Here is a 24,761-nt window from a genome sequence, read left to right as displayed (position 1 = left end):
GTTAAGAAACGTGAAATACAAAGAAGCTGAATGACTTGACCATCGTAACACACAACATAAAAAATTCCTTTAAACTGCCGTAATGTGTAAGAAGAGCTAAGTCTCCCCTCCCCAGGCTATGGCAGTAGGTCTTTTCCTGTCACAAGGCTCATGTATCTTTAAATCATCCTACGCATCACTGTCAGATTCATCATAATATTGCACCTCTTTGATGCTATTGTTCTCCAGCTAAAATTATCACCGTGTCATGAATGCATGCTAAATTGCTTATTCTGGCACAGGAAACTATCCACAGTTTGATTTCAAATTTATTTATCCACCTTATCTCTTAATATATGTATACAGTCTTCATTGTCTAAACTCAATTTTATGTTACTTATCATATGAATTGTATCTATTTTGAGGGAATTTTGTTCATGCTGTTTCCTGTAGATGGACTAACCTGCATCTGTGCTTTCCGCTGCCCTCTCTCTATGAGCTCCTCTGGCCCTCTGCACCCATAACCAATGAACACACAAACACACACATGCATACTCCCAGATACACTCACCTCCCATCAAAATACATTTTTAAAGGACTAAATCAAATAAAGCTTTTCTTTATATGCTGAAACATAAAATTATCTATCCCCACTTTGAACTCCTGTAGTTTCCAGTTTCTACTATCATAGGGTACATCTCATGCAGTTATTTTTTTAACGTAATATTTATGGTAAGCCCACTTTTTTATATAGTGGTTAAAAACATGGATTTGGAAAGAGTTCTGTTATCAAATTCTTACTCCATCATTTATTGTCTTTATGACTTTGAGTATTAAATGGAAAATGTCTCTGCTTCTCATCTGTAAAACTGGCACAATAATAGTAGGGTTGTTTGAAGATTAAGTGAAAAGACATAGATGAACTCTTAGGACATTATTAACACTTAGTATGTGTTCAGTGTTAAGTGAAATAGCTACCAAATACTTTATAAACATTGTAATAGCATATGTATATAATATTATTATTATGTACTTTTTATTGTAATTTCTTGCTCATTGAATTAAATAATTAGACCTTTCACGTTCATATTCCAAACATAATTCTTACATAGTCACAGATCAATATATATTTACTGTACATATTAATATTTATATAGTGTTTCAGAAAACATGTAAATTAGAAAGTTTCTAAAATAAATATAGAAGCGCAAATCCCAATAAGAAGTTATATATATTTTATAAGTAGAAAATTGTATTTGGCAAAAGCCCAAACAGCTTCTCCAGTTTGATGTTCCACTAGCCAACATCACAGAGATACATGGAGTAATTTCTGTAAGTAAAAACTGGTCAGGTGAAACAGTTATCCTGGAATTATGGAGCTATTACATTGATAAGAAGATTTTTGAATTTCTACAAAGGACAATTTTGATAACTTTTCCCTGAATAAAATGGCTGTATTGAAAGGAGTAATATTTATTAACAAGCTTAATATTAATAATAACTGATGAACTACAAGGTCCAATGAAAGTTAAAGAGGAACAGGGATGTAAAAGCAAAGGGATTGTAACGTTATGCTCTTTGTCATTAAATTTTATTTTTTGTCTTTTATAGTAAGAGTAAACTCGTATTTGAAGTGTATAACAAGTATCAATAATCTATTAATAGTGACACATAACAACACTAAAAAGTTAAAGATTATCATGTATCTTAAAACTCACTTTAAAGCTAAGTTTAATATTTAAATTTTGTAGTCTGGCCTCTACTGCACAATTGTGTTCATATCTGTGTCATATCCTTGAAGTATTAGCTCCTAGAGTCCAGGGCAATGTCCTTGCTATTCCTTGGATATAGTTTTTCTCTAGTGCACTCGGTCACACAGTCACTCATTTATTCATTCTTTTTTTCATTGAGCTTTAACTCAGTGAAAAGTTCTATCTTAGTATTTGGGAGAAATATAATGAATCAGATTTTTCCCTCGCCTCAAAAGTATTTAATAGGAAGAAAAGAAAAATGTGCATTATTGAATAGCAAGGTTGAAGGTAACAAATGGCACAAAGAGATTATGAATAGATTTCTATACAAGTTCCAGGGAGAAAATATTTTTTCTGCTGGGGAAAAGTAATGAACATTTAATGGACTGGTATTATGACTTAAGCTTTAAACAATGAGTGAAATTTTTGCCTGCATAGATTAGGGAAAAGTAATTTGAATGAAAGAAGGATGGCATATAAAAAAATACAGGACATGTATTTGTTCATCTGTTCTGCCATTAAAAGTTACTTAGGATAATCCCTAGCTAATAAAAATAAAAAACTAGTGATTTTACTATAATCTTTCCTTGTAGATTTCATGAACTTTTTCTACTGTGATTGTGTTCTGAAGACAAATTTTCTTTCCCTAGAGGGCCTCTAATTTTCAGTCCTACTCTTTTGCTGCTAAGGGAATAGGATCTAGAGCTGTGTTGTCCAATAGAACTTCTGTGACAGTGGAAATGTTTGCATCTGTGCAATACTGTATTCACAAATCTCATGTAACTGTTAAACACTTAAAATATAACTAGTGTGACTGAGAAATAGGATTTTTAATTTTAATTAATTTAAATTGCTACATGCAGCTCATGGCTATTAGAATTGCACAGCATAGATCTAGAGTCACCTTTTTAGGAGAAGTAAATCCGGATGAATTTTATCCACAAGTGGATCTCCTTTGGGTAAAATATAGTATGTCACAGTATTTCCTATGAGATCCTATTACGTCCCTTCATTGCTGAAGCCAGTAGTTTTACCCAGTATTGTCATTGCTTGTGTACTATTGTTAATTAGGATATGCACAAAGGAAATTAATAAACTATCCAGGAAGCTCTGAAGACTTCTACTAGGAAGTAACTTTTGAATTTAGTCTTAAAGGAAAGGAAGTTCACCCTGGGGTTGAGGACGGGTGAGCTGGGGATAGTTCAGGCAGAGATGAGAAAAATATGGTGTGACCAAGGAATACTTGATAATTCATTAGAACTGGCAAACAAAGTATCTTTGTAAAGAGCAGGAGAGGAGAAAGAGCAATTTGAAAAAATTTAATAATGTATGTTTTAAAATACTGTCCCAGTATTGGGTTTGATTAAGTTTATATAGTTTCCCACCCAAAATGGTTATTCTATCACATATACATAGGATTTTCTTTTCTTTTCTTTCTTACAAACATCATTTATGTTTTAATCATTAAAACAACTAAAATTGCAGCTTTGTTCCCTAAATTTATTACTTGGACAAGATTGAGATTTAGGAAATTTATTGCCATGATGTCACCACTGGTTTATAATTTATAAAACTTTGGATTAGACATTAGCACAGTTATTATTTCCTCTAATGTCTTACCTCACCGCAGTCTAATAACATTCAGGAAATCTAGAAGACAAAGGGGAAAGAGTGGTCTTGAAAGCTAAAAATAGTTGCTGAAAACTGATGCAATCATGTAATAAAATATGGCACAATAACTTATATGATATGCTCACAGTATCTGCTAAAGCAATTAGAATCCATGCAGCTAGATTTCTGTTCATGTATTACTAAAAATGAAAAGTATTTCAGCCCAAGTAAGAATATAAGCTATGTGGTTTAATTGTATACATTGGTCTTAAGATTTTTGGTCTTATTACTTGCATATGTGATCTGTTTAACACTCTTTAAAACAGAAAATCATTGAGTAGCAATCAGATTTCAAAAAGTCTTCCAAGTACAGCCAGACAGTTGTCTACGTGATATGCTACGTATGACAACAGAGAATGTACCATTATATTAACACAGACTTCTTTTCCAAGGGGTCAGTGTTTTCACACATCTAATAGGTCTCGTGCACTAGATAACAGAAACAGCAATATTGGTGTCTCTCAATCACATTAAGTTCATCAGACGTATTAAATGGTAGCCCTTTTTAATTGAGAATTTTTATACATATTATATATATATAACATCTTTATTGGAGTATAATTGCTTTACAGTGGTGTGTTAGTTTCTGTTGTATAACAAAGTGAATCAGCTATACGTATACATATATCCCCATATCTCCTCCCTCTTGTGTCTCCCTCCCAGCCTCCCTATCCCACCCCTCTAGGTGGACACAAAGCACGGAGCTGATCTCCCTGTGCTATGCGGCTGCTTCCCACTAGCTATCTGTTTTCCATTTGGTAGTGTATATATGTCCATGCCACTCTCTCTCTTCCTCCCAGCTTACCCTTCCCCCTCCCCATGTCCTCAAGTCCATTCTCTATGGCTGCGTCTTTATTCCTGTCCTGCCCCTAGGTGCTTCAGAACCATTTTTTTGGTTTTTTTTTTTTTTATTTCATATATATGTGTTAGCATATGGTATTTGTTTTTCTCTTTCTGACTTACTTCACTCTGTATGACAGTCTTTAGGTCCATCCACCTCACTACAAATAACTCAGTTTTGTTTCTTTTTATGGCTGAGTAATAGTCCATCGTATATATGTGCCACATTTTCTTTATCCATTCATCTGTCGATGGACGCTTAGGTTGCTTCCTGTACATATTATATTTAATGGGTTTTTTTGGGTCAGAAAAGCTTTTGAACTGGACTGTGGTCTAGCTATAGAAATGAACAATTTTCAGTGCATTTTGGGAGTCCAAAGTATTTACATATTTTTAAACATATGTCTTAATTTCTACTGATGAATATATAGGCAGGCATTTCCACTGTAGCTTGAGAGATATTAATCAGTATAGGAAAGAATGATCTTATTTTGGTAACTATAAACAATGAAAAAATAAATTAATATTTTTGAGGGCATACTAAGTATTGTTTTATATACATTACTGCAGTAAATATTCCCAATCAACCCTATGAGATTTTCCTATCCTCCTTTTATAGATGACTGAGCTTCAGAAGGGTTTAGGGATTGCCTGAGGCCCAGATAATAAAAGGCACAGCCAGGGATAATATCCATTTCTGTCTGATTTCAACAGCCTTAGACTCCATTACTATGTGTAACAGGTATGAATTTTACACTACAAACATTTCTATGTAAGAAATATCTTTTAGTTCCCTATTGTGAAAGCAAATTATATTTATTCCAGGCCCCATATTACTAGGCTGGAAAGGAAATTCAATCTTTTACCCTTCAGTAGAATCCTATAAGAATATAGTTACACTGTAGAAACCCAGAAATGTGGGCAAGAGTTCCGTTTAAAGGAAAAAAGACGGAAAGGAAAAAGGAGGCCAGCTTTGAACACATTACCTGACACCATGACAAAGGATAGTTTTTCATCTTCTCTTAAACTGTAACTGACATGCTTAACCTCTCTTCCTATGAAGTTTAATCCTTTACCTTGTAAACCAAATGTTAAACACGAGGTTTCAAGTACTTTTCATATACCTTGGCATTGTCTTACTAACGTGGATACATGATCCCAGACATCATGTGTCTCACACTTTGACAGATAGCTCCTCTATCTTTGTCAGTATTGTAAAATGTCTTATGAGGACAAGAAATTTATACTAATATTCCTAACAATATTTTCAGCCACACCACCACTTCTTGATGCTTCCTCTAACCTGTGAGGACTAGTCACATAGACAGATTTTAATATTTTCTATCATTGTGGCAGTAGAGTGTATATCATCTACTGAGCATATTTATTTTGGATTATTTCCTAATTTTTATCTAAATATTTCTTAAGATTTCTTCTATGCTTCTTCTTAGTATATGGCAATAAATTTCATATTATAATTTTAATATTCAAGTGTCTATGACAACTGTGTATTTGTAAATAAGTTTATAATTTGGTGACTTATGTAACTGTTTTTAAGTAATATTTCTTTCAAGTTCTGGTAGGAAAGTTTACAACAATGGTAACAACTTGTGTTAAATTTTCATATTCTTGTAGCAGTAATATGAGCAGTATTAATAGAATAAAAATAGTGTCTGTTTTTTATTTTGTTGCTTTAAAAATACTTTATTTCAATTCTTTAATCCTCACAATAAACATTTGAGATTAAATATCCTTATCAACATTAACTTTTAGAAACCGAAGGCTCAGAGATATTAATTGGCCACCAAAGAACCAGAGCTAATCATTGGCCCAAGTGGGCCTGACTCCTGACTCACTGCCCTTCCTACTACAACTTAGCACAATTCTGAGAAACCCCGTAAATTTTTCACAGTGTAAATTTTAGAATTCAGCTAAAGAACCATCATTGCTAGGGGATAGCTATTTACCAAGTACAGAATCACTGCAAGCAAACAGGAGACGTGGTAATTCTTACAGTAGTAAAGATGGAGAACATTTTTGGTTTGCTTCCTTTTTCACTCTTCTTCCCTAACCCAAATGAATTTTAAGAGTCATAATTTGAAACTCTGCCATTGGCTCCATCAGAGATATTAAATGTTAAATAAAGTGACCCATATTGGCCATAAAATGAACACCATTTACTATCCTAAGAATATAGAAAATGCTTTTATGTGAATAGTAGAGAAATTGCCAAAAAAGGTATTTTATTTCAGTCTGTGGACAAGCTAATGTGCTACTGGAAAATGCATACATATTCTGACCTAATTAATTTCCAGAGCACTTGGTTCTGAAAAGAATGCTCAGAAATACCCCAGTTTACTCCACTGTCATATAGAAGCCTCACATTCTGAGGACAGTGTCTTAGGCAGGAGTTAGTTATCTCCTTATTAAGGATTTTGTTGCAGTGCTTTCTGGCATACTTTCTACCATAGTCAAATGTTCACTTAAGTTTCTGGGTGCTTGAGCCTCAACTGAGCAGACTTTCCTGTGATAAAAATGTGTCACCTCTGTGCTTGTTGTCCTAAGGACACTATCTCCAGGCACACCCATCCTAATAAACAGTTTGATATTTCCCACTTAGAGAAATTGATAAGGATAGTTTCAGGCACCTTCCACCTTCCACGGTGTGAGTAATTTTAAAATGCTTGAGGAGCTTGTAAGCATCAAAGTCGTAGGAATGACAGAGTGGAGGACGTGACTGCTATGACTATTTCCTTCTGGAAAGTACATACAGAGAAGTGAGATAGCGTATCTTCTTGCAGACATCTAATATAGTGAGTTGTTATTTTTTCTCTATGTGAAGGAAGTAAAGGAGTTATTTGTTTAAATTTAACATTCTTTCAAGAGCCATTAGGGTAGCTCTTAGCATAGCTCTGTGATAAAATGATCACTCATCATAGCGTGCTTGTCCTTTAGAGTTCACTTATACACTATTGCTTGCAACATGCTAAATGCTACTAAAACTCACCAAGCTAAATAGATATTTGTCTAGTAATAGCTAGGTTTTATCCCCTTAAGTTATTCTGGCATCTCTAAAGTTTACACAAATAATAATACACCTTGATAGTGCAGAAGAATACTCAACCTCTCTCTGATTAACTGGCATGTTAAAAATACTTTCTATTATAAATAAATTGAATTCTTCTTTTTCTTTTCTACAGGACAACATTTTTAAGCTGGAAGACTCACATTTTGAAAATGGCCGTGGGAAGAGCCCATATGACCCTAAACTGCTGACGGCATCTCTTTTAATAGGTACTCAGTCAACAGTCAGCTAAACAGTGAATTTTCTGTAGATAATAGCCAGATTGCATGTTCCTTGTTATATACCAAGATTTTTCATTATTAATCATAAAATATTTTAGGAGTATGTCAGTTGAGATATTTTCAAATATTTTGAAAATGAAGAAGAAACACTAAATGCTGATTTGATTATTGTACTATCTAGTCTATGATTCTTTTTAATCAGAATGGTTTAATAGTATCTTTAAAATTGGCTGCTCAATCACTATACATCCCCCTAGACCTTTACAATTTTTGTTTTGTAAAAATATGGTTTTGATTTTCATTTTTTGGGAAGAGGCGTTTCAAGGGGGAATTTTGACAGGTCAGAAGGAAAGAAGGAGATTCACTCCAAGTTGTTAATTGTAGTCTGAAGATTTGTCACACTCTCAGCATTTGGTCAGCTTAATCAGCACAATGCAACTAAATGGTAGTACAATTGACAGAGACCCCTTGTGTCACCTTGAGTTGACAAAGTCCTTCTGTATTCATCTTTTCTGACTTTAGGGCTTCTTCTTTTTTTAATCTAACAAAACATTTTATGCATTTCCTGTGCCCTTTTCTTTAGCCATCTTCCTAGTTCTAGTTTTCTTCTTTCTTCTTTTACTTCAACATTGCAGATAGGTGGTGAATGCTTAGCCATAGTTCAAAAGGATAGAAAGAGGAAGATAGAAGTAGGCAGAAGGAGAAAACTTTAGTTTGTATTGAACAATAGAGAATTCTTTCCACATTCTTTTAACCACTTCTGGACTGGGATTAAATAATACACAAAAAGTGATATATCATTAAGCAATTTTTCTTTTTCTTTTTTTGTTTTCTTGTTTTAACTTTTGAGTATGCCAGCAACCTAAAGTACGGAAGATTCTGGGTCATTACCTTACTCCTGAATATATGTTTTTATACAATCATGTAGAAATTATGTAGCTTTTTGTTTCCTTTTCTTTTTCCTTTTGTTTTCTTTTTTATAAAATATAGAAAGTAATTATTTGATAATACAAAAGAATAATAAGTGAAACTTTTCAGGTGTAAACTTTCTAATAAAATTTTGAATAATACATCTAGATTTTTAAAAGGTAAATTTAGGCTATTATTTGACATATAATAATTTCATAAAGTTTAGCCTTTTTATTTTAAAAAAATAGTCTTTTTTCTATTCAACAAACTAAGACTAGTCATACTGACTACAGCATTAACTTGAAAATATATTTTTTCCAGTATTCTCTAGTGTTTATCGCTGTTTCACTGATCCTTTTACTATTAAGAATAAAACCATTACAGCATGAATTACCTCCTCTATTGCTTTGGAAATGTAGACAATTTCAGTCCATTTGATCCATTTATGGAGCACTTTAACAAAAGTTTAAGACCTGAAGGAATGCAGCAAATGTAACACACTTATAATTTTCCTATTCGTAGATGGCCTAGTGATTCCGTGTGGATGACTTCCTTAAGTGCACACACAGAAATTTGAAAACTGTCTTAAACAAAGGGGAGGAGTCCTATCTTGTTTGAACCTGCAGGCTATACTTATTTAAATTGCATACTGAACAAAAAAAGATAGATATTCCTCAAAAAAGCAGTATGTAAAAGTGTGCCTAGAGCAGCTTTATTTTGTGGTATGTTTCTCAGTAGGGGTTTGCTTATTTATTTTAATATTCCACTGAGAAAGAATGATGACAACTAAGTATTACATAGTTCATATGGCGTGCAGCCACACAATGTCCACAAAGAATATGAAACGCTGCAGTTTTGGTTTTATATTAGAACTTCCTTGAAACAGTTGTATAGGTTTGTGAAAAGGAAAAGAGAATGAGGGAAGTTGCATGAGTCAAGGAGAGGATGTATGGCTAGAAAAGAACGGTAGGCATTTCAGAGAAACAGCTTTTAAATGAAAGGCCAGATCTCACCTAGCCAGTACTGTAAAGTAATTGAATAATTTTCAGAGATGTTTAGTGCTTATTGACAGAGGAGATTATTAAAGCCAACTTAAGTTAATTTCTGGATCAGTTGAATAGCAAGATACAGAAAAATGAGCAGGCCATACTAGACCTGGTAAAATCCCTCAAAGTATTTGTAGCACCATTTTAATTCAACAGCTGTGACTTCCTTTATTGAGGTTACTTGCTTCTTTATAACTAGGCTATAATTCTGCCATGCGTCAGGAAAGAACATAATTTGACATTAGAATATGCTCTCACTTGGTATTAAAGGTACTCCCCAAATTAATTAACTATAATTGAGAAATTATTTGAACCACTCTGAGCCTCAGTTTCTGTGTATGTAAAATGGCATGGCTATGCAAATTCCACTAGTTTGTTGTGAGAATTAAATAAGACAGTGTAATAGCATACTACATTTGGATACGTACATATTTCTGGCATATATTTGGAAATAGAAACTGAAAAAAGAGGAACAGGTAATAGTGGTTTTCTGTAGGGAGGCTAGGAGAGAGATTTGGTAATGTATAAATTTTACATTTTTAATTTTGTATCATTTACAACTACTTAAAAAATGTTTTAAAAGTACAGTATTAACAAAGCCAGTATATTTATTGTTACAGAAAAGGTTGCTTAACAAATGTGAAAATGTAAAAGTATTCCCATACCCTTCCACTCTCAAGAAGTAGCTTTTATCCATGCCATGTCGGCGTGTGTGTGTGTGTGTGTGTGTGTTTGAGAGACATATTTTTTTCCCTCTGTTTCTAATTACTCTGCTACGATGTGAGTGGAATTTGCTTAAGGTGTTAACAACATACTGGCTTGGTCTTTAGGTTTGTTTGATTTTTGCTCACATCCATGATACACTTTACACCTGTGTTAGTAATGCTGTGATTTCATCAGGAAATTTTTTTTTTTCCACCTTCTGTTTCTTCTCACCACACCCTTTTTAGGAATTGTAATCCAATACATTAACTGATCTAAGCCACATTTTTACTTCATTTTGAGCTGTGAATAGAAAGTACAGAGTACATATGAACTTGTGTTTTTAACACATGCTTCTCAGGTAACGCTGCCATGGTGGAAATGCAGTTCACTAAACTTTTTGTTCATCTCAGTAAAGAATGCTTTCCTTAGAGACAGTTAAGAAAGCTTACAGTTCAGAAAGAATGGCACTGTACTCAAATATGAAAGAGCAACTTTCATATTTGACAATTTCTAGCTTGTTAGTTACATCTGTCAGCACTAATTTATCTCAGTCTGATGTATTATTTTTGAGACATCAAACTGCCTATATGGTACTTTTGTAGAAAGACTTAACAACTTTGTTGGACAGAGTATCCACAACCACTTTTTGATGTGTATAACAATTCCTTGAGTATATTATTCTACCATCAATTTAATAAAATTGGACAGATACATTTTCTTTCACTAGTAACTTAGTATATATGGGAAAACCCAAAAGTATGTATCTTAGCCATAATGCAATTTGAATCATTGTAAGCTAACATTTACTTATACTTAGGGTCATAAAATTGGAAAATTAACATGCATAATTTGATAACTTCATAAAGGACCTCGAACATACAAAAGAAGTTTGGCAAGTGGGCTTTTTTAAAAAAATAAAAAAATATATTTGTTCTCCAAATATAAGCCAACTAAGGTATGTAAATTGCTTAAACGCAGATATATATTGTTTAATAAATTTATTTTATTTATTTATTTCTGGCTGCGTTGGGTCTTCGTTGCTGCACACGGGGTTTCTCTAGTCACGGCGAGTGGGGGCTACTCTTCGTTGCGGTGTGCGGGCTTCTCATTGCAGTGGCTTCTCTTGTTGCAGAGCACGGGCTCTAGGCGTGCGGGCTTCAGTAGTTGTGGCACATGGGCTCAATAGTTGTGGCTCACAGGCTCTAGAGTGCAGGCTCAGTATTTGTGGTGCACAGGCTGAGTTGCTCCGTGGCATGTGGGATCTTCCCAGACCAGGGCTCGAACCTGTGTCCCCTGCATTGGCAGGAGGATTCTTAACCATTGTGCCACCAGGGAAGCCCTAAACTCAGAAATTGTCGGGTCATTTCAGATAGCCAAAGAATGTAATAAGTCTTTAATACAGGGTAGAATACACAATTACATTAAATGAAATATAGTCTGAGTTGATATTTTATATCTGCTTAAAGAGAATGCAAGAGTAGGATATTCTACCACCTATACAGCTGGGCCAAATAAAAAATACGTCATACAATTTCTGGAGGAGTCATCCTGGATAAGAACCCTATAGATATCTGAGCAGAAAATCTGATCTAAGGCCTGGTGTAAAGGAACAGTTAGTGATATTGAGCATTGACAACATGAGAATGTGCCCTCATGCCCACCTAATCATCTAGTGCCCTCCAGCTCATAGATATCATGTTGACTCTTGCTAAAAATAATATTTGAGTAGGAGGTAATTTCCTATGACTGGAGGCAACTGGTGCCTTAACTACAACCTTCCTTTGGTTTCTAAGTCAACTCTTTATAAATTCTGTCTTTAGTAATAAATTCAGTCACTAGCTCTTCTACTGATGAACTCTTCTAACTCTTCTACATTCTCTGAGTGACAGAAAATCAGTGTTTCTGCCTTTGCCTTCATTTATATTGTTTTTTGCCTTCCTCATGTGGGAATGTTGTAAAACAGCTAAACAAATGAATATGAGAAACAAATACCTATCAATATCCAAATAATGTTTATTTGGTTACAGTTTTCGTTATTTCAACTCTATCTGGAATAGAGTTTACATATAATAGCAACCGTAATTATGAATTTTACTCACACTGAAAAAGCTAAATGAAAAAAGCAATTAACTGATGATATTCTTTACTCTTCCATTTCTGATTATACTTACTGTTAGGCATGGTCTGGCTACAGTCTGATATGAAATTGCTCAGTTTTCACCTTTCGGTTGTTCTGTTTTCGCCTTTCATGATTTTCATCACCTAACGTGGTTGAGGGGGCAATGAGGTTCAACTAGTAATTTAATACTTTTGATTTTTCAAGGTAAAGAGGATACAGGTCACCCTGTACAGGTGTTCCAACATGAAAGTATTTGAAATTGACATGAACATTTTAGGCTGCTTTCACAACACGCTTTTAACTAACATTCTCTCATTCACCTGAAGTTTAAAAATTCATCACTTCTATCAATCAATTATTTGTAAAAAGATAAGGTTTCAACCTTAATAAAAATGTTACAGTGATTGAATATAGGTTAAAATTAAGTAGACCATATGCATTAAAATGTTTCAAAGTACCTTTGAAACTTATAGATAGCTTGTTCATAGTGTTTTTGTGCCTTTCGAAAAGGGTTATTTCTTTACCTTGTGGGCATATAGAACATTATTGTAGCATATTATGGTGAGAGCAACTCAGATTTGAGCAACTTGATCTTTAATTAAGTAAAGAGAAGACAAGATGCTTTTGAATCCCAAAGATACCATAATATGGCAATTTATGGTGTCATATGAATACCATCCATTTAGCTAGTAATTTGTACTTAATACATTGTCAGACCATCACTTTTATTTGTCTTGATTCACAACAATTCAAAATAAGTGATCAGTTTTTAAAAACTCAGTCTCTAAGATAAGGTGTCTTTCTATTAATATTTAAAGTTATAACTTGGCGTTTCTCAGTGATTCTGTCTATGTAGCTATTCTGCACTGCTTTGGAAGTTTTCCAAAGCCTGGTACCTTCAAACACATGAGAGAACCAGAGGTTCTACCAGAGGAATTCATTTAGTTTGGACCACTGAAAAGGTCTATTTTTGTTTCAAGGCCCCTTATTTGCAAGTGAGAATTGTGGGTGTGAACAAAGATAACACATAAAGGATCAGACTAATTAGACTTTCCCAAAGCTATTGATAACTGAAGATGCACAGAAAGTTTCTGATTGATATACAAGAAAGTCCTTTGGAAATTATAGTGGTATACAAATGTTTTAAGTTATAATTTATGTATGCCTACTTTGTTTTCTGAGTATTTTTCGAGTCAGTGAATTCAGAAACATTAGCATATCCAAATAATCAACAAGATAATAGGTTTTACTGTCATTATGGTAGATTATTTGGAGAAAATGTTACATTTATTGTTGTTTTGTTTTGCTGATAATTCACTGTAAGCAAGCAGGCAATAATGCATTTTCTGGATGGAATAATATGAGGCACTTTTTGTTTAAAGGAAAGAAAACGTCATTTTTACAAGTTCAGTTTATTGAACGGTGGTATGGTATATATTTAGTATAAGAGGCTTGGGTTAAACAGGCCTGGGTTTGAACTTTCACCTTGACTTGCCTAGTCATTAGCTGAGCAACCTTGGTTTCTTGAGCTGTAAAATAGGGATAACATTTACGTCATGGGGTTGTTGACAGAACTAAATGAGATAATTTGAAAGTGTCAAGCCAGCACCTGACTACCCTGCAAGCACAAATGGTATTCAGTAAATATTAACTTCTCTTTCTCCTTACTTCTTTTTCCTTTCTATTCCAACCTTCTGATTATGATTCTCCCATTATTAAACTCTGACCTAGAGTTAATTCAACTTAAGTAGAAATGAGTCAAAGCACAACAGAATCTTGAGCTGTAGTGATTATGGCCTGTGTTTATCAAAATACCCCCTTCTTCAAACACATTTCTGTTATATCTGAAACTATGTGGTGGACTTGTTTTTGGATTGTATGATAGCTCATACCAAGTTAGAGCATTTTTCCCACAATATACTAAAAAATGAAAGGCAAGAAAAATTTTTGGCAAGGAAAATATTAGTCTTCTCTAAATTATAGCAAAATCTCATTAATTTAGATCCCACTAAAAAGGAAGTGTATTAGAAAGTTAATTTCCATTAATATCAAAACTATAAGCAAGATTTTGCAAGGAGACTTTACCCTAAAAAATAAAGATATTAGAACCATAGTAGATTGAAACGTATAAAAGCAGACAATGTGACGCATATAATTTGTGTTTTGTACTTTGTCTTTGGTCATAATAGAAAATATAAAAGTTCATGTTTTAGTAATGTGCACTGAATCATACTTTACTCAGTTTTTCAAAGTTAGTGCTAAATGAGTAGTGAGATACTCCCTTCAACAAAGACACAGGATAAACATAAGTAGCTTTGCATAGTGATGCAGAGAGCATTAGCGTGGTCTTAACATGAAACCTGTATTTTGTGTGTTTTGTTTCTCTTGCCTCAATTGAATTAAAGTATGTGTATGTGGTTTTATTTTGTCACAACACAGATGGAGAATTATACTCTGGAACGGCAGCTGATTTTATGGGGCGAGACTTTGCTATCTTCCGAACTCTTGGGCACCACCACCCAATCAGGACAGAGCAGCACGATTCCAGGTGGCTCAATGGTAGGTGGTGCGTGCCAGAATGCAGGCACAAAACACGGGCATCTATAGTAGGTCAGTGGAGAGCTTTCCTTATACGGTACAAACAGCATGAGTTGAGATTTAGTGTGCAGATAAACTCATGGTGGTGACTTCATGGCTGTGTGTGTGAGAAAGTGGGACAAAAAGAGAAAAGAGAGATTAAAAATTTAAGAAAATATTTGCTTTGTGCCAAAACTAAAGTTTCTCAGTAGTTAACTATGGAAAGAAATAGATCTGGGCTGGAGCTACGGAAGGGAGGCAATGGAAAAAGATAAGATGACTTACCAGTCTTGTCTTCCAGGGACACCACAACAAATCTCATGATGTAGTATTTTTTTTCCTCCACACCTCTCATGTGGCCTTGAGAGCATAAGTTATTAAATGTTTGAAAAAATTGTTGTGCTAAAAGCATTACATTGAAAGTGTTTTTGAAAGGATTTTGTATCATTTCATTTTATTCTCCTTTAATCTTCCTAAAATTCTTTCTCCTGTTTTATAGGTTGGGAAATTAACATTAATATTTTATCTAAGATTACATCTAACCCAATAGTAGTTTTGGGGCAAGAACCCAGTTTCCTGACCTTTAGTCACTAGTGTCATACTTGATGAAGCAGATACTTTTTAAAAAAATTTATTTTATTGAAGTACAGTTGATTTACAATGTTGTTTTAATTTCTGCTGTACACCAAACTGATTCAATTATACATATATATACACACACACATTCTTTTTCATATTCTTTTCCATTATGGTTTATCACAGGATATTGAACATAGTTCCCTGTGCTATGCAGTAGGACTTTGTTGCTTATCCACTCAATATATTATAGTTTGCAAGGCAGATACTTTTTTAATTCTTTTTCTTTTTAATACATAAATAAATTTACCATAGGAGAAAATTATAAAATTTATATGCCAAAAATAAATAAATACTATTTTCATTCAGATTTTGAACCAAATAATCCTCATATAATCTTCCATGTAGAGGTGTTTTTTTTTGGATTATTCATTTACGCATTCACCAAAGATTTTTTTATAATCGTCCCCACCATATTTTCATGGTTGTTTTTTATTATTAAATAATGACCTCCATTTATATCTGCCTTCAGTCCTATAAAATAAAGCTTCCCAGTCTCTAATCTTGCATTCATGATCTCTCCTTTGGTTTTACATGCCTCATTAATAAGGATGAAGCTCATGGCTTACAGTCCATCTATGTACTCAGTAAGATGCTTGATTGTCTCACTCTTTGAACTTCTGCCACACTTGCTTCTCCTGAACTTCTGGGGGGGTACCCAAAATTCATTTCACCTCTGTCTTTCACTGGTTTGTTAGAGAACAATCACAATATGCTCTAAAACCTCGCTGAAATTTCAGGAGACCATGAGCTGTGTGTCTTTGTTCTTCTATATCCCAATTCTAAAATGACTATTTAAATCATAAAACATACCTCAAATTACCTCAATCAGCATTTCATTCCTCCTGTAACAGTATTTCTGATTGTCCTGTTATTTTTCATGTATTAGTGAAAATGATGTGCCTCTTAACTTCCACCTTTGACCCTACTGCTTTGCTCTTAATTGCATTGATTTTTTTTCATAAATTTACCCAATTTACTGTTTTTGCTGTTTTTATCTCTTCTTCACCACTGATTTCTTCCCTGACCTGCAAACATGTTTGTCTACCCTATCCATACTCTCCCTTTAATCATGGTGTACCACGAGGTCCCTAGATAGACGTCTAAGTCCATAGCCTGGTTAGGAACTTGTTTTCTCAGCATTTTCACCAGATTTAGCCATTTTCAACCTGACTTTGATCCCATGAAACTGCTTCTCCACTAATGACTTCCTATGTTTTTTTTTTATCAGTCTCCATTTAGACAACCTCTCCTGTGGTATTTGTCACTTAACTAGCCCTTTGTCTTTAAAAGGGTCTGTTCTCTCAGTTTCCTGCATTTCCTGCTCTCCCAGTTTTCTCCAGTTTGACATTACTTCCCAGTTGCTGTTCTTTAAATGCAGATGATGCCTAAAATAATTCATGATTGAGTACAAACACTGTGGTAATCAAAAGGGACTGGACGTATAGTCAAATACCCACCTCTGGGAGTAGAGGAGGTAGAATGGTGCCCAGGTGACCATCTGAGAAATTAGAAGCCTCACTAAGGAAAAGAAAAATGCTGAGCTGAGATCACGGTAAGGCTCTCTGTGTAAAGCCGTTGAAGACCCAAACTCTAAAATCCCAGAGGACAGTTTTGGAATATCCACTGTTAATTATTAAACCTAGGCTTTGTATGGACTCAAAATTAGTAGGAAAAAACCTCTTTCAATATGGCTATCTGGTCTCCTCTCAAACGGAAATATTTATGTAGAAGGGGAAAGTTTGTTTTTTTTGTTCAGCAAGAATGAGACTTTGATCTACTAAGAACTCTAAAGGGCATACAGGCTTTCACTGTCCATGAGAAAGAAAATCTCATTAGAAGATGGAATAACATAAAGGAGAGTATAGTATCCATTTCATTTTCATGGCCTTGGAGGAAAAAAGTCATCAAGTTAAAGCTGCTTTTGTGCTGCGCACTCACATGTTGACAGCTGAGTCTGAATAATTTACACTGTGGGAAAACAGTCATTGTCCGCAGCTCTGTATTTCATCTCTGCAAATGTGTAGTTCATTTGAGAATTCAGTTATCAGTCTCTCAGCACTAAACGTGAGAACTGATTTTGCCAAATTAGCACAAAGGTTACATTTGACAGGGTGCAGAAACCAGAACTGCGGCAAGGTGGAGGATGCAGACACATACGAGATAGAACCAAGGGACTGTGTGATTCACAAGCCTCATGAAATTAAACACCACTGAAGAACAGAATTGGAAACATAATGTTTACACACGCATGTAGAAAATAAGTGAATTTTGAGGCGTCAGCATAGACTACACAATCAGTTGTGCTGCCAGAAGTAATAAATTACTTTGCAAGGTACTTTTTGAAAGGTCTCCTGGACTATTGAAATTAATTTTGGCACAGGACTTACTTTACTTTTATCAAATCAATTCAAACCAATTCACTTATTTTGGAAGAATTAGTTGGCCTATTTCAGATGACTTTTAATTTGTGTTCTTGCTAAACAAAAATAAAAAACAAAACTGTTGTGTAGAATTGGATCTTGAAATGTCTTAACTTTTATGGAATTTCACTATTTTCATAATTACTCACTAAAGTTTACATTTTTATAATAGTAGCAATAAAGGCTTAAATTCAGTTTCATTTTACCAGGAAACATTAGGAATTAAGTAACAAACTTTTAGATGAAGAAACATGAGAGATGGAATCTATTGATTTTTTTCCATAACTGCTTTTTAAAAATCATCCTTTACACTAGCCCCTAGTTTAAGATTGCTAGATGTTAGAACAACTTTTGATTCCAGAAAATGTACTGGTATGAGTTTGACCTGATGTGCCAAAATTCGCTGTTTTTTTCTTTTTGCTTCATAAATTCTCTTGATATTATATAGCTTTAAACTTCAATTCTAATTTTGGTTTACTAACAGTGTAAAAATTAGGTAAAATTTCTCTCTGTATATTCATAGTAAAAAAACAAGTTTACCCTGCTGTTATAGTAATGATTTCTTATCATTTATTGTGTAAGTATCACCTAGTTCTTGTACATATTAGTCATTCATTAGAGCAGATGGATAGCTAACCCACATTGATTTGATGGACACTATTTCTAACATTGTTTATTTATGTCTTGGACTAACATTGGAATGCTCTATGATAGAAGGAAAGACTATAGTCTTCAGAGTGAGACACTGTTTTACCTTGACCTTGTACCTGTTCATGGGTTTATAATACTACCTACCTCTTAGAGTTGTGAAAAAATCGACTACATGATAATGCATATAGAGTACTAAGCAAGTGATTGGCATGTAGTAAGCACTTAATAAATGTGAGTTTCTTCTGTATCCTTTATCCCACTTCCATTGGGTGGAGCATGCTTAGTAAGCTTTGTCAGACTCATTCTGTGAGTGATTATATTTGAGTCAGGGTGAAAGGGCAGTCAGAGCTGGGTTTAATACATGAAACCACATGGATCCTTGAGAGAGCCAAGGCCCAGTGCACACAAACAGACCTAATTACAGTGCCCAGAGTGTTAGACCTTCCTACTCATTTTAGGAAGACCTGTTTTCTTTTAGTGGAATTTCCTAAAAGGATTGTGCCTGTGGATAGACCAACTCACTTGCTTTTTTTCCTGTAATTGAAATGGTATGCGAGTCATCATTCCACTTCCTCTCACTTGTAACACTCATACCAGGATGGCTTGCCCTTATTGGAATCAGCATAGCTTCCTCTGTGGTCATGCACTAGGATATTTCATGTTCTCTAAAGATTCAAATTTCTCCACAAGATATATTTTTTTGAAAATAGAACCAAGAAATGTAACCGCAAATAAGTTCTGAGAGCACAAATTAATACTGAATGGTACCAGATATCTAATCTTAAATCACTTGTATAACTCTTTTGATATACTATTTTAATTCTACCATCTTTAAAGGCATGAACTGTATCAGAGTATCTAAGTGGATTTTTTTAATAAATAAAATTAATCATCTAGTTTGGCATAATGTCAGACTTATTAATGATGCCATTTTGAACTATTTCTCTGACTTAAGTTAGTAATATTTTGCTGACCTTGAGGAAGAAAAGCCCTCTGGAAACCTTACTCTATGGTTACATGAGCAGATGAGTATTATAGATGTTGAGTGACCATTCAGTTGAAACAACAAGAGCAACCACAGACATCCTCTATGAAAGAAGCAACAAAGATAGAGTCTTTTTAAACTTTTGAATTACATATTCTATGAATTACATTCTGTAGTAATTAGTTAACAGTTCTGAAGTATCAGTGCATAGAGTCACAAATAAAAATGTTAGTATTTTTGGTTATTTTTGGTGAAATAATGCTGAAACATGGATATGTAATAGTTTAAAATAAGTATCCATAACTATATCTAAACACAACCTATTAGTTATGGTTTTTTCCTTATGAATCTATTACCAAGAAAAATTTTCATGCTGATAAAGAATGCCCACCTGCCAGAAATACAATTTTTTCCAAAAATACATACCATGAAATCATTCTACTCTCTAAATGATGATAAATTTAATACACTCACTAAATATGCCTTCTTTTTCTCATAAAGAAAAAGTTCCCAAAGTATACCTTTACTTGCTCTTCTTTTCTGAGGACCTATTTTCTGTGTCATATTTTATCTAAGGACCATAATCACTTTTAACCAGTTTTGTTTGAAATTACTTTGCACTTATGAGGGAAAAAAATGAATAAAACTTCGCAATAAAAATTAACTCACTAGTGGCAATGTTTGGAACATGATTCTTTTTTCAGGCCTCTGAGAAAATGTAGCTGAATAAAATAGGATATGCTATTTTAACATTTTTTAATGATGGGCTAAAAAGTACAACCCTCAAGTATGGCACATTAATCACAAACATTGAACCACTTATTTCAGAATTTATAGTTGAATGGTGAGAGTAGAAAATAATATTTAAGGGTATGATTACATTTACTAAAGAAAATTCTACTTTTTAAATTAAAACTGATGAAAATGTATAAAAGTGAGACAATATCTTGGAAAATTCTTTAAATTATAGCCAGCTCTCTTTTTTCTCTTGGTTCTTAACATTATTTTTCTCTCGTCTCAGCATCAGCTTAATGAATACAGAGCCTGTCTATACCAATTTCCTCTTCTAGAGTCACTACATTCAGAGCTTGGTGGGCCTCAATAGGGATTTACTGCTGACTGAGTAATCTGGGTTCATGTGTGCAGTGACATCAAGCAAGAGATTTACCCTGAGAAGTGGATGCCATGACAATGCGTGTAACCATGGTGTGACTGGCCTCTCTGACATGGCTCTCAAAAGCTTTCCCTCTGTGAAAACAGAAGCCTGTTTGCAAATTAATTAGTTTCTGGCGGCAGCTTGATTGTTGACCCAGAGTTTGTAGAGTGGAAAAACAATCAGATTAGTGTGCTCAGGGTAAAAGACCAGTGTGCAGTTGCGTGTGGCTTGCTCAACTATTGAAACCATGAATGGACTGAAACAAATTCTTTTCTGAGAAGCCTAGGCAGAGGTTAAGTGTGATGAGCCTAGAGCTCCCAACAGCAGGGGTGGGGGAATTAAAGGATTTTAGCCAGATAAAGCTGAATGATGGCAAGCAATGCCATCGAATTTTAATAGCATGGATAGTTTTGACCAAATAAAAAAAAAAAAAAAAACCAAAAAACACTTGTTATGTTGTTCTAGTCCCTCTGAGTAGAAGGAATAAGTTTACAATATTATTAAGTGTAGGTTTGACACAAATACTTTCTCAGTAGAAAATTTTAGAAGTTTTCAGATGGGAAGGTTTTAATTAAATTTGTCTCAAAGGCTAATATGATAACATCTAAATGAAAAACTGTTATGAAGTAACCTGCATTTTTATGTTGATAAAATTTTTGTTGATATATTTACCTCAGCTGCTTTCTGAGGTGTAATCGTCATATGCCCACTAAAATTAATCCTGAGTCAAAGAGAGAGGTTGGCTGATGAGAATACATATTCTGCTATCTACTTTTGCAAATATCAAATTAGGTAACTGTGCCAAGCAATGATGTCTGCAATCTTAGGATGAAAAAATTCTGCATACAGTTTTTGATGATTAAAATTTGTTTTAGTCAATAAATTATTGTTTATGCTTCATTTTGTAAGATTACCTAACACAATAAGCCATATATACTCTTCCTTTTTAGATACCACTGGCAGATGTCTCCCTAAATACAGCTCTGATGGCTATCACAGTACTTTCCCGTTCAAAAATCATTTGTATCTCTGAATTTACAAGTGAATTGAATCCAGATTTTGCTGCCTGTCACGTTCTTTGTCATGCAATCCTAAATGACCTCTCCAATATTAAACACTAACAGACTCAAATAGGGTGGGTTGCCCTTAAATTTACTATCATTTTCATTTAACCATACCATTCTCTCAGTGGATTTTAATCTTTCCCACCTTTGAATCCCAAGAGCACATATATGCATGTTGCGATTTATCACAGGGCCTACCACTTTGCCTTGCAATCTAGGGTATGCCAAATAAGAAACTCTTCAGTGAACCTTCTTTGCAGGCTCTGGGGTCAGATGGCCTGAGTTTGTATCCCAGGTCCTCTCATCTACCACCCTCGTGACTTAGGGGGTAATTTATGTTACTTATTTTCATCACCCATTTATGATTTGTAAAATAGGGTTAATAACTAATACACTGTTTTTCTGAAAATGCATGAGACAGTCCTCATAAGGTACTAAGAACAGTGTCTAATAATATGGTAGATGCTCATTATAACTGTGATTGCTGCTGGCGTTTGCATACCAGCTCTATACATAGAACACAGTGCACATTTGGAGAATTAATACAGAGAACCAGCCTGAAGGTTGTGTTTGCCTTTCTTAATCTGTTCTCAGGCTATTTTGTTTTGTCTTATTTAATTGACTATTGTCAATATATGGGCACTTAATACATCAAAAATATATAAAATATTTGTCTTTAGTATTAAAATAGTATATAAACTTTTTAGTCAAATTGGGCTTAACAAAATTAGCAGATGAAACAGATGGTGAACCAAGGGTAAATTTCAATAAAATGTGTTTTCCTAAGTATTAATTTAGCTCTATTAAGTGCAATACTTACCACTTAAATAAATAAATCATTAGGTTCTTTTTTTCCAATATAATTTTTAAAAAAACATTGACTGCATTGTTGCATCTAGGATATTCATTTATCCTGCCGTATCCCAGCTTAGCTTTTAATTTTTTTCATATGAAGACGTCATCTGTAACCTTTGGGGTCGTGGTTAAGAGCATGGAGTCTATGGAACTTGACCGCCTGACTTGGGCACTAACTGAGCAGCTGGAGACAGCTACTGTAAGCTACCTGTGCTCAACATCCCTTTTTTCAAGTGGAAACGATAATCGTTCCTCCCTGTTGGGTTATGAGAATTATGCATAAGTAAATTTCTATAAAGCACTTGGAAAAGAGACTATTCTTACCAAAAACAAAACAAACAAAACAACTCAGTTGATGTTAGCTTATTCCATAACATTGTGTAAGAATTTTAAATAATAGAAAAATAAAAATACCTAAATATGTCAACTCACCAAGGATGTAGTAGAATGTACAGTCTCACTTAACTGAACAGCCATGTATTTCTAGGAAAGCAATGAAAATGGCTTAAGGAAAACAAGACAAGATGAAGTGCTAGTAATCTATGCCCTTTCCTTAGACCGAGTCTATACATACAGAATTTCTTGTCTAATGATGTGAGTACATTTTGATAAAACAGATCTACTACTCTTTTGCTTCAAGAAAGGGAAAAAGGATTTTTTTTTCTAAGTTTAGAAATATCCTAAGTTACTTACATATGACACTGAAATGCTCTAAACTTCATATATCAACTAAACATAAATCATAAAATGTTATGCAGAAGAAGGGTCTTTAAAATATTTTCCTGGTAATATTAGTAAGGAAGATTTGCATGTGTTTAGATGTCCTTAAAAGAAACATTTTTTATTTAAAATTGTTTGTGTCACTATATGTTATAAGTAACTAGACAAGAGAAAATCACATCCCTTCACTTCCCACCCCGGCCTCCCCCACCTTCCTTTCAGCAATCTATCAAATTCCTGTGGCACTTTTGGATCAACACATAAATTCTGCATTTTAAACACTATAACATTTTACATATGGTAATATTATTATTTTTAAATATATTTATGCAAAAATAAAGGTATGCATTTGAGAACTATAGTTTATTATTAGTAGTAATTTTGTAAATTGATAAGTATAAATTTTTTTATTCATTAGAAATATAATTATTATTTTGTGATGATTTACTAAATCATAACTATTTTGGCCTTTAATGTAGGCTGTTAGCATAAGGGATTCATCAAAAATATGTCTCTTCAATATGTTTATAAATTTGTCTAAATTCATATAAGTGTAAATAATCTCTTTTGCCTCATTTAATTACTAATATTTTTGCTTTCTTTTTTATTTTTTAAATTAATTTTTATTGGAGTATAGTTGATTTAAAATGTGGTGTTAGTTTCTGCTGTACAGCAAAGTGAGTCAGTTACACACATATATATATCCACTCTTTTTTAGATTATTTTCCCATAATGGTCATTACAGGGTACTTAGTAGACTTCCCTGTGCTGTACACTAGGTTCTTATTAGTTATCTATTTTACATATAGTAGTGTGTATATGTCAATCTCAGTCTCCCAATTTATCCCTCCCCGCCTTCCCCCTTGGTAACTGTAAGTTTGTTTTCTACGTCTGTGACTCTATTTCTGTTTTGTAAATAAGTTCATTTGTACCATTTTTTTAAGATTGCACATATAAGCAATATCATATGGTATTTGTCTTTCTCTGACTTATGGATAAAGAAGATGTGGTACATATATACAATAGAATATTACTCAGCCATAATTACTAATTTAAAAAAATGTTAGGTTTCAATATCAAAGAGAACCATCCCTTTTTGTACATTTAAAATCCTCACCTGAATGTGTATGGGAAATTCATGACAGCCAATTTAGTTTTCCCTTTGAAACCCACACTGCCTTCTTCTGCTTAGCGTACAATAGGATTGAAGTGACAGACAGTACAGAGCTGTATTTGGGGGCTTGTATGTTGTGTTTTGACCCATTTACAATTTAGTAAACTTGAATCTCAGTGATCCTGAAAGTTATTAATGCCAAGACTGATATCAAATGATTACTGCCACGTAATTGCTTAACACCTATAGAGTTT

At 33.9% G+C, this 24,761-nt stretch overlaps 1 protein-coding gene across 1 annotated transcript in view; it reads left to right on the top strand.

Annotated features, from left to right (window-relative positions):
• Positions 1-24,761, top strand: part of SEMA3A (semaphorin 3A) — a 231,221-nt gene that overhangs the window by 114,676 nt on the left and 91,784 nt on the right. Inside the window, exons 5-6 of the mRNA XM_082846433.1 lie at positions 7,442-7,535; positions 14,766-14,885. Coding sequence (XP_082702559.1) covers positions 7,442-7,535; positions 14,766-14,885 — 214 coding nt within the window. The remainder of the gene's footprint in view (positions 1-7,441; positions 7,536-14,765; positions 14,886-24,761) is intronic.

This window comes from Leucopleurus acutus (genome assembly GCF_964270905.1).
Source record: "Leucopleurus acutus genome assembly, chromosome: 9".
Lineage (NCBI taxonomy): Eukaryota > Metazoa > Chordata > Mammalia > Artiodactyla > Delphinidae > Leucopleurus > Leucopleurus acutus.
The sequence above is the reverse complement of the archived record's forward strand: the minus strand, read 5'-3'. Positions and strand labels throughout refer to the sequence as shown.